The 12,259-nt window shown below is 37.7% G+C and overlaps 1 protein-coding gene across 1 annotated transcript in view; it reads right to left on the reverse strand.

Moving 5' to 3' along the window:
* The window catches only part of LOC126203072 (phosphatidylserine decarboxylase proenzyme, mitochondrial), a 126,610-nt gene that overhangs the window by 61,281 nt on the left and 53,070 nt on the right, over positions 1-12,259 (reverse strand). Inside the window, exons 4-5 of the mRNA XM_049937311.1 lie at positions 9,525-9,761; positions 2,473-2,602 (exon numbers count right to left, since the gene is read on the reverse strand). Of these exons, the coding sequence (XP_049793268.1) occupies positions 2,473-2,602; positions 9,525-9,761 (367 nt within the window). The remainder of the gene's footprint in view (positions 1-2,472; positions 2,603-9,524; positions 9,762-12,259) is intronic.

The following is a 12,259-nucleotide window of genomic DNA, read 5'->3' on the forward strand; positions in this document are numbered from 1 at the left end:
AGTGGAGGAATGATAGGAGAAGGGGAACGAAGAAAGAAAAAAAAGGAATGAAAGACAGTGATGAGACAGTTCTGATATTGGCTACGGAAACTGCTGAACACATTTCCAAGAATATCCCAAACCTGTTCCCCAAAGGAGGCAAGAGGATAGTCATGCAGCACGGAAGGGAAAAGATACAGCCAAGGCTGGGGCCCTGTGGTAGCCAAGCACTAACACGCCAAAAAGTGAGCCCCCTGGGGGGGAGGAGAGCGAGTGGCTGAATGTGTATTTTATTAACTCTCTGACATGAAGTTAATCCAAAAACTCAACTGCCAGTGAGTCTTTTCTACACGCCAATGTGCTGCTCATTCCAACTTCACACAGTGATTTTTTTTTCACTCATTAATTTTCTTTCAAAACTTTATAAAATATATGACTATTATACTTCATCCATCTTCTAAGTTCATTGTTGACTATGTAAATCTATTAACTATGTAAATATATTAACTATGATATCTATTTCGTGTTACAGTTAAATCTACATTGGAAAAAAGCAGTGGCTCAGTCGTGGGTAAAGCAGGTGTAGACTTCGGTTTATTGGTAGAATACTGGAGATGAGCACCCAGCCTACAAAGGAGATCTTTTACAAATCATTCATGCAAATGGTTCTGGAATATTGCTCAACTGTGTGGGACCCAAACCAAATAGGACTAACAGGGGCTACTGAAAAAATACAGAGGAGGGTAGCACAAATAGTCACAGGTTTGTTTGATCCATGGGAGCATGTCACAAAGATACTGAAGGAACTGAACTCAAGACTCTTGAAGAGAGACATAAACTATCCAGGGAATGTTTATTAACAAAGTTTCAAGAACAGGTTTTAATACTGACTCTAGGAATGTACTATAGTCCCTTATGTATCGCTCACAGAGAGATTGTGAGTATAAGATTACAATAATAACTGCATGCACAGAGGCATTCAATCATTCTTCCCACAGTCCATACCTAAATTGAATAGGAAGAAACCCGAATAACTGGTACAATGGGACAATGCCCTGAGCCCCATGGTGGTTTGCAGAATATAGATGTAGAAGTACTAGGGTTGCACAGAAAGTAATGCACGACATTTTTTTTCTTTCACAATTCTTTATTGAACTTAATGAGAATTACACACACAAAATAAAATAAAAAAAATATTTGTCCATGTAATCTCCATCTTGTTCTGTGGCCTTCCACCAGCACGAAACAAAGGCGTGTGTGCCCTGTTGGTACCAATCCTTCACTGTGTGAATCATCTCCTTGTTGTCCTCAAAATATCTTCCATGAATGGCATCCTTTAATGGCCCAAACAAGTGAAAGTCTGACGGGGCAAGGTCATGTCTGTAGGGTGGATGGGGTCAGCAGTTCTCAGACTTGCGTGGGACCGAGCGTTATCATGTTGCAGCGAAACATCTCCTTGGTTGCTGTGGCACAGAAGTCGCCAGAAGTACATCTTGAGTTTTGTTAATGTGTTGACATAAGCTTCTGAATTAATGGTACAGCCTCTTGGCATCACATTAATGAGAATCACACTTTCACAGTCCCAGAACATGGTGATCATGATCTTAACAGCAGAAGCATTTGCTTTGAATTTTTTCTTCTGTGGGGAGTGGGAATGCCGCCATTCCATCAAATGTCATTTTGTTTTGGGCTCAAAATGGTGAATCCAGGTTTCATCACTCGTCACAATCCAGGACAAGAAGCCCTCCTCCTCATCTTCAAAATGTTGCAACAAATCAAGACAAATGGTTTTTTCTGTGCAATTTGTGGTCCACTCTTAGACAACGTGGGACCCACCTTGCACATGCTTTTGAATATCCAAGATTGCAGATAATTGCATCCACACTTCCTTTACTGATTGACAAATGCAGTGCCAACTGCCAAGTCACAATGCATTTGCCCTCGCGAATTACATCATCAGCTCGCAGCAACATGTCAGGTGTCACAGCTGTGGATGGTCTCCCCGATCGCTGCAAATTGTGGAGCTCTGCCAAACTGCCTTCTGATGACCTCACCCTCCATGTCCAGCGACTAACTGTACTTATGTCGACAGCAAATGCTTCATAGACTTTGCACAAGCGTTTTTGAATATTTCCCACAATTTCTTTCTCTGCAGTGAGAAATTCAATGGCAGCATGTTGCTTGTAACGTACATCATTACAGACACCATTTTGAAACTGTCCTGCAGCTACACTGTCTCTCTGAAGAGACGGAAACTTGGCGTGATTACTCAGGAGACTTCAAATAATACATATGTAACATTTTGCATTCGTAGCATTGTTTCTGGCTGAGAAAAAAAATGCGGTGCATTACTTTCTGGGCAACCCTCATAGCTGCAGATATCAGAAGAAGGTTTCAGCCCAGTAACAACAATCCAGCGTTCAAGGTTTGGTGCTTTTTATTCTTCTCCTCAGAATCAAACATCACACATAGAAGATTGATATGTTACTATACCTTGACTTACTGGTTTCCATGTATGTGGTCCAAGGAAAGCTTCAAGCGTGTATGTGACACCCTTGACTTGTTCCACTTTGCTAGATGAAACACGTCCTATATTTACCACACTCCCATCTGCAGGAGATACCTGTTGATGGAAAAACATATGGGTACTGGTAGTGATTACTTTCTTCTAACATCGGTGCTTTTTCTTACATGAATACAAAATCTAATATAAAAAATTTCATATGTAATAAGTTGTACATTTATGAGACATGCACAGCTCGCTAATTGAATGGAATTTTTACCAGGACTAAATATGTTAGCAACCACTCAATTTTTCCATTACAAGCTCCAATTAGAATTGAGGACTCTGTTCATACTTATATCTGGGTGTAGGCACTGTCACAAGGTACTATATCTAGTTGCTTCTGAGCAATTCTGGTCTGGTAACTTCAGCTATTGCCAAATTTGAGAGTTATGGCGTCTGTGTGTGTGTGTGTGTGTGTGTGTATGTGTGTTTTTGTATTGTAGGTCTTTACATTGAAAGATATTTTTTGTCATTCTTGGAGTATTTTTAATTTTTCATTCTTGCATTTTATATTCATTTTTGCTTTTAAGCAGCCATTATTCCATATTTCAACAATTTCATACTTACAGACATACATCAAGCATCGATTTCAGAAATGAACAGAAGGAGATGTTGCTGTGGTCTATGTGGATGGCCAACCAACTAGCCTTTACTATATTTCTTATTTACCGTTTTTCAGCTTCAGTTTTTCCATTTTCCTGTTTATGTCTATTTCAGTCTGTCAGCCAAAAGTAGGGCCTCAGTAATATAAAATTTACGAACTTTAAGGAAATGAGACTATATAGACATGAAATCACACTATTCAATTTTAATTTACTGAATTAAAAATAAAATAAACAGTAATACAGCATGATTGGCTGAGAGTCAGGCAACAGGGATGTTCAGCAACCTGGTGCAAGTCTTTCGATTGGATGGCACTTTGGCAACTTGCACATCCCTAAGCTAACCCAGTAATCCTACTGATGAATCCAAACCACATTTCATTCCTGGCTTATCTTTACACAACTGGAAGGTGACAGCTAGGGTAATGCCAGACCTGGCAGTTTCCAAACATGTTTTACCACCACACCATTAAACATGACATTTGGTGGACTATTCTGTCACATTTAGATGTGATATGTAAGACTACCACAGCATGTACATAATTCCTTGTCACTGAGACTGTGGCATATATTCAGTGGTGCATCTGTTCGGAATGCAGTGCACTCTAAAACTAGGATGCTTTCTTAGTTGGTAACAATACACATAGGATACCCATAAACCAAGTATTGCTGCCTTTCATGAGTTCCCAGAATACAATAAACACCTGAGCAGCATTTTCTGGGCGAATCTAACAAGGATCAGTGAAAATTTTTAAGGGCAGTACAATGGAAAAATAATGAAGGGGGAAGTTAGGATGAAATAACAGCAACAAAAGGTCCGGGAAGGTAGCCGTACTATGTAGGGAATTGCATTTGAAAGAAAACAAGCTTAAGAAGATTTGATGAAAGAGAGAAATAAATTGTGACATTTCTGTGAAAACTCAAGTTTATATATTTTTGTCATTGTGAGCTCATATTTTTAATATTATACTAAGAGCTTTTGCTCTTCATAGATACAAGCAGGTAGTTATGTAAAGTTGGGGTACAACATAAAATTCTAGTCCTGTGGTTAGTGTAGGGATTTTCTGAGCACAATCAGATACAAACAACACCAAAACTAGCAACATAGGACTGGTGATTAATGAATCCTATCTTATAGATCAAAGTGATTCTCATTAAATAATTTGGTGGAGATTAGAATGAAGGAGATGGATCTGGGAATAATTATGTTCTCTCTCCTGATTGTGATATTATTAAATCCCATAGCTGGATCGTGTTATCATACATAACTGGGACAACATGTCCAATGAAACATAAGAAGATGGGACAACTCCATTTGATCTGATACCACTCACTCATAACATACACAATACTTTTTCTTTTCTTCTTCCTTACGAACCTGATACATATAACAAAAATATGAAATACCATAGAATAGTAAGGCCTCTCACCCCTCCCCCTCTCAGTCTTTCAAGAACCTAACTCCCATGTATAAAATGGTTTCAAATGTCCAATGAATTCACAAATATATTAATGTGTTACACATTTGATCTTAAGAATGTAAGTGGGAAAAAGTTTAGAAAAGGTCTGAAATTGTACTTGATGTTTGTTTCAAGTCTGTAGGTGCTCTCATCATCAGACAGTGGATGAGTATACACCAAGTAATTTGCACTCCATTTCCAGTAAGAGGTAATTCCTCACACACTGCAATGTTCCTGGCACAATATCTCCTGAACTATGTATTTAACAATGATATAATTTTACAGCTACATTTAGTGGTATATATGTGGATACTATCTATAAAATGTGTTGAAAATAGAATTAGTAGTAAAGAAGTAATAAATTAAAACAGAATGCCTTATACTGAGTGATAAACTAATTTCCTTTCATTATTTTGTCTGGGTGTGCCAGAAAGAAAAGATTTTGTAAAGGTTTGAACTTGTGTGTAAAATGTTTTTCAAGTCACTAAAACTTAGCTACAAGATGTCCTGAAATTCCTGGACATGCCTTACATTTCCAACAGTGTCCATATGGTAGTCTGTAAGGGGGTTGGGGGCAAGACCTACGGGTATAGAATATTTTTAACATTTCGGAGGACGAATGGTGACTTGCAGGTAGCAACAAAACCATTATAGTTCCAACTCTGTTAAAGACCTATGTAGTATCAACTTTTAAATAATTTTCTTGAAAGAAAAGCACCTGACTACCCTGTATTTTTTCCTTTCCCTAAGAGCCATAGGGAGATCATGTAATGCATCTCCCCGCCCCCCTACCCACAGGTATGCGTGTCCTTGCTATATTGTAACCGCTTGTCTGGCTTCAAATCTCTCACATTTTCAGGAAGAAGCAGTGATCTTTAGAAAATGACCTGGCAACTGGGAAAATAGAAATGAATAATTGGTTATTACTGCTGTTCTATACAGCAACATGGCTACAGTTACAGAGCTTACTCATGCATTAATAACACTGAATGACAGATGTGGCAAAGCAGCATTTACATTCCAAGGCAAAGCAAAATGAAGCTTTATTCTCACTGATCCATTTGAATTTTGGCTACTGAAGAATAAGCAAGTGGAAAGTTAACAATTAATTCACAGTACTTTTGTTATAAGCCACAATGATGAAACAAAAATGCAAATTCAATGATGCATTGCCATTAAAGTATAACTGTTTCAAGGCAAGAAGACACGAACTCAAAGCACAATGCCATAATTGGCATCCAGCAACATATGTTTCTGTTGCACACAAAGGTAAGGTTATAAAATAGTTTTCTTTTTCTTTTTATTCTTTTGTGTGTTTGACTTGGACCAACATAATGCTATAGTGATTATTTAAAGAGTTTTAATCTATAACTGCCAATTTTCATTTTTTGCTCAGCCCACACAATCAGTGTGTTGTGTTAGCGTTACAGAGGTAACATGTATTTCGTACTGTTCATCACCAAGCATCATGCAAATCCAATGACTGAACATAAACTAAATACAAAACTATACTGCGATCCTGATATTAAAAAGAAAGCTTCATGCTGTTGCTGTGACAATACAATTTCATTCTAATTTCTTGTTTTGGGGTTGGCACCAACAACAGTAATCATGGTTCCCAGAAAGCATTTCCTATTTTAATACAATATTTTGACCTTAAAGCTGGTGTTATACAGACAAAGGTAGTAAAAATTGAAACTACTCCAAATGAAAGTGCTGAAACAACGTCATTGTATGTTTGAGATACTTTAATAGGGTTAGAAATAGAAAAGGAAAGAGTAGAAATTGGAGCTGACAATACAAATACAAATTTTGGTGACATGAGTCAACACAACTGTAAAAATGTATTCACTAAACTAATGTCATATCACAAAACTTTAGTTTGAGTGAGGTGCCCAACTCAAATTCTCAAACAATTCCATTCAGCATGGGTTGCATAGTTTAAGTGAAGATTGTTTTCAAGTTGTACAATTACTTTTCTATACATACAGTAAGTAGTAATGAGCTCAAGTATTATTGTGAATTTGTAGAAACTAGTTACAAACAGCTTCTTAGTCACAGTAAAACCATATGGTTATTTCTGTACCCTGCACTTGACAGAATAATTGAAATGTACGAGGCTTTAAAATCTTACTTTTTTGCCTACATCCAGTTCTAAAGACGTTCTTTGAAAACAGTTTGAGTAAGCCTCATTTATAACACATTCATTGATGCCCGTGTTTCATCTTGGTATCGAACAGCTTGAAAGTGAACTGACATCCATTGTTCAGATCACTGCAATATTAGAAAATGTGTGCTCTCTTTCTTAAGAACAGGTTAGGGAATAATTTCAATGTCACTAAAGATGGGGGAGGGGGGAACACATTGATAAGTGCTAGGGAGGAGGGCCTTAATAAAGAACTTGACAATTCTGAGCAGGAGGCTGTTGAGCAGGAGGCTGTTCCGTTGCATGCCAAACGTCTCAACTATTTAGATAAATGGTGTGTGTCAATTTCAGAACTAAAACATTTTGGATGGTTAATCTTAAATGATACAGTATTTATAGCCAATGTACAAAAGTGTGTACAGTTCGTGAGTGATAAAGTTGGCGTAACAGTTGATGTAAAGTGTTGTGATGAGGTATGTAATGTGAACTAGGTTTTGCAACAGCATAGCTCTGAACTTTGGGAACTGCCCTATAATGATAGGTGGACTAGATATTTTAATGATAACAAGCACAAGAACTGTCACTCTGAACTCCTGAAACTAGTTCAGTATTTTCTTGTTATTCATGCACCCAACGCTGATGCTGAAAGAGTATTTTCACTACTTAAAGCACAGTGGACAGATCAAAGGAATAGATTATCTATTGACTAAGTCAAAGGTATTGCTTTTGTGAAGTACAATTTTTCAAAATTCAATTGTAGGGAATTTCATGATAATATTTCATAAAAGCTAAACTTTGCATAACATTAGTTCTTCAGAGAAGTATAACTGACTGCTGTTGATGATCACGTTTAACATTGTATGTGCCAGAATTTTACGAAAATACAAATGTATTTGCCAATAATGTCCCACATTTTTGTCAAATGTTCTACATTTTTACCACTGTGCCCTACATTTCCATAAAACACTCTGGCAAGCCATCACTAACTGCTCTCATTCTCAAATGCTGGATGAATACAGACTGGGTTATTTGCATGCTGTGAGTTACACTGCTTCAAGACATACACAGAGTTTTTAACTGTAATGCTTGTCTTACTGTGTTAAACCTTTAACATAAGATTATGGATGTTAATGAGTAGATTATCACACTATTTAGAATTCTTAAATTCCACTAATAATTACATATGAAATATTGAAAATCTAATTTTTGTTGCTCATGGAGGCCGTTACATAGGCAGCCTGCAATTGAGTTTGGGTGATGGTGCACCAGATTGTTGTACACACACACACACACACACACACACACACACACACACACACACACACACACACAAAAAAAACACGCACGCACGCACGAGTGCATACACACTGGGCACTAAGATTGACTGCACCGAGAGACAAAAGTGTTATTAGTGTTCACGAGCATGGGAGGAGGGAGGGAGGGAGGGAAGGGGGAGGGGTGGTGGGCATGCACGCTCCTGCCTGCATGCATGTTTACTCTACACCTGACAATCTGACAAAGGGCTTTCCCATGGCTTTTAAATTTACTACTTTGCCTCTCAATGCCTTTTCTGTGTGGTGAGTAGCAATCTGGCCTATTTAATTGTTATCCCTTCCCCAACTTTCCATTGTTTGATACATATGTATTATTAGATATACATAAAATATCAAAATTCTTTGTAATGTTGTAATTTTTTAAATTTTCTTACTCAGGGTATAATATACGTGTGGCAGGTGACAACAAAATAAATATTTCACATATAAACATTTTATTTAAACAAATATTCGAGACTGAAGAGTCATGAAAACCAAATGCCCTTTAAGTCGGAACTGATTATTATGACTTGGACAGTTAAGAGTTTTAGTACAGCAGCTGATACGTCCACTGTGTGTTTTTTTGCTGGTTGGAACTGTGGTAGATATCAGAGGTCCCCATTTCATGTTTTGGCAGAGAGCATAAACTACTAAATTACTGGAACGTGAAACTAAAACAGGCACAATAAACACTGGGTGGTCTGATTCCAAGAATTCAAAAAATTTGAAAGTTGTATAAAATATGAATGAAACTCACTACAGAGACACAGTCTATGCTTAAAACTAATTCAGTTGCATTAAACCAACAAAATAGCTATGAGAACTTAAGTAAGTAAAATGCAATGAAATGACATGGCCAGTTAAGGTATGATGGATTTGATTCCTTACAGTTATATAAACATAAAGTAGATAAAAGTGTGCACTGGTGGTGCTGCTTTACTGGAATTACAGCTCATCAAGGAGGACACCATTCATCAAACTCATGATTTGTCTATTAAAGTTTTATAGCTTAAACAATTACAGGCTTTAGCCACGTCACAGAACTACAATCAAAGGCCTCAGAAAGGTCACAGAAACACAATCTTGAAGATTAATGTTCTGCTAGTTTAAAAGAATGATGAAGGTTTTTTTTTCACTCTCATACTTCATAAAAATGAAGTAAAATGTATCTTCAATGGACTGCTAACAATAGGGCACAAATCAACAACAAGCCAGCATCTCAAACCAGAAGTTAGATAACTGTAACTGTTTCTACTGTTACATTTTATAATAAAAACTCAAGTTTGAATGCTTAACTGTAATGACTATTTTTTTCCCATAAATGCTTACTACTACTGTGGCTACCCAGCTACCTGTTAGCTTATTGTTTCCATCTCTTAACATTCCAAGTAGCTTCGATGAGAAGGTAGAACAGTAATAATAATCAGCAAAATGTTCTGCTTTTGCAAAAATACTTACAAGGCAATCAGTGGCAGCAATTGGACGTGCATCATGACGCAGTTCTCGACAGAAGAAATCTGCTAGACTACGATATGCAGATAAGTTGGTAACTGCTGCCTCCTCCAAGTTGCAACCAAATTTCGTAATGTAAGCAGATATGAGTCGAGTCCGGAGTGGTTCAGGTAGTTCCAGATTGCTAAACCAGCCCCAGCTCCGTGACACAAGGCGCAATGGAACAGATCGGTAGCACGTCACCTATAACAACAGTGTTATTGTTGTCAACATTCTTCATAGACTTTCCAATCAAGTTCAACATAAACAGTTCATAAAACACACACACACACACACACACACACACACACACACACACACACACTCACACACACACTACGGAGTCACCATGACTGAGTAAATATAAACTTAACAGGAGCAGCTAAGAGATAAACGATACAATGAACAATTATAGGTAATAAATACATTACAAATAATAATTTTGTCCTAATATTTTAACAAAAAGAACCAAAACATATCTACCAGGCTCTTTTTTTCCCCATCTCCTGATCACACAGCATAAATGCCACACAAGTGGCAGGTGATAGTGTGTGCCGTAAAGAACTGTGCATCTCCCGCATGGCACATTCTTTCAGTCTGTACTGAGCTGCAGTGACATAAACACAGCTGTTTCAATTGATTCTCCTGTCAACTGTGAATTGTGAAGCTTTATTCATTTTCTGCTAGCAGAAGCATGTAAGAATGAGCCAAGTGCATGGAGAAAACTTTATCAGGCAATATTTCCTTCTGGAATTGTTTTCACATGTGACAAGGTCATTCCTCATGGTGCTGGTGCAGCTCAATGGCACCTTGAGAAATTTCAATGGGACATTACCATCACTTGCCCTACAGCACCAACCTAGTTCTGAGTAACTTCCATCTCTTCCATGAACTGAAGAATTTTAATGTAGCATGGATGTAGACCAACAAACGTGAATGTGATTTCAGGGCAATAAATGACAGTTTCTGCACAAGTGCAATGTTGAACCCTGATACATCTCAGACATTCTGTCTTACCATGTGCAGTTCGGACTACATATTCACAACTGAACTGCTCTGTAAGAAGACTGTGGGAGAAAGAACAGAACACAGAAGTTTATCATTTGCTAACAGCATCTTACTGAAACACAAGAGTTGCTACAGTATACCTGAGAAGCTGCTGTTTGCAACTATGCTTGGTTTTCAAAAGTTTTGAATTTACCTTGAGAGAAACAGGGTACTGGTGCTCTCTGACCACAAAGCTCTTCGACTTTTGGCATGAGCGCTGTCTCTGCAACAGGTTGACTACACAATCCACAATATTAAGGGCATCGAGAATACTGTCACTGATGCTTTATCTGGACTGTTGGTCTCAGGAGGAGACACTATTGGGAAGGAAGCTGTTGATGAAGAGTTACATCTATTGTATATAAAGGAAGTAGATGAGGTAAAGGAAATCCTTGCAGCATGCAAAGATATGCACAGAGTGAGGATCCAATGTTGAAACTTATGAAGATGAAATCCTACATCAAAGGATATGAGAACTCGCCCAGATTATACAAAATGCATGGAGAGATTCAATTAAGGAGGCAAAATAAGCGATCAGACCATTTGAAACTGTGCTTCCCTGACAATCAGAGATTATGTTCTTCTAAGTCATGTTCACTACAGAGAACAGAGGTTTATAGACATACTCAATAAGCACGCATTTATTAATAATTTGTCAAGAAGAGTGCATAGGCAGTTGGCTGCATGTGATAAATGCTAGAGGGTACAACACACAGTACAGTATCTTGTCAAGCGGAAATGCAGAGTATTACTCCTCTTGAAGCACAATCGTTGCTCACTGTGGATATTTTCAGACACCTTCCTGCCTTTAGAGATGAAATTAAATATGTATTTGTAGCTGTACATGTATTTTCAAAATTTACAAAACTGTACCAGATACAGAGTGTGACCAGAAAAACTATGATTGTCAAATTGGAGAAAGATTACTTTAGAAAAGTGGTATTTACAGAGATGGTGTTGCCAGACAATGGGTCACAGTTCATCCCAAGCTTGTGGGATGACTGTATGCAATGTAACCACATAAAATACATTAAAATATCCACTGATCACACTGCCAGCAACCCTACCTAGAGATATGTATGAGAGATTGGGCACCTGTGCATGACTTATATCACTTCAAAGAACACAAGGTGGGCAGAATACATGCAGTTAACAGTTAATCGAAAATTTACTCAACAGCGTTAAGAATAGCACATAAAATTCTGAATTATTCACAGTCTTGTGTATCTGAGATATGACATTAATGCAAATGCTGTTTCAGCAAACTCCAATATCAATATTCAGTCAGTTCTTCTTTTATGATTCTCTGATCTTTTATTCTTTATATTGTTGATGTTACATTTAGTCTAAGATTTCCTTGTCATTTTGTAATAACTTCTTTCTTGATACTGTAATTACTTCCTTCTTGATGCTTCAAGTTGCCACAAAATATTCATACGTAATGGTCTGACCTATGTCCTACAATCGTGAACAGCTTACCGTAATGTGTGAGACATGACTTGGTGCTACATAAAATGCTTATTAACCAGGTAAGAACTTGAATGGGTCTTGTAACATAACAGGTGCTAAGGAAGCACACAGGGGTGCTTGTTTTTAAATGTGCTTGCCTGTCCAGCCCAAGAAGTGGAGTTTAAGCGCAGCTCCAGGCTACAAGC

This window comes from Schistocerca nitens, chromosome 9 (assembly GCF_023898315.1).
Source record: "Schistocerca nitens isolate TAMUIC-IGC-003100 chromosome 9, iqSchNite1.1, whole genome shotgun sequence".
Classification (NCBI taxonomy): domain Eukaryota; kingdom Metazoa; phylum Arthropoda; class Insecta; order Orthoptera; family Acrididae; genus Schistocerca; species Schistocerca nitens.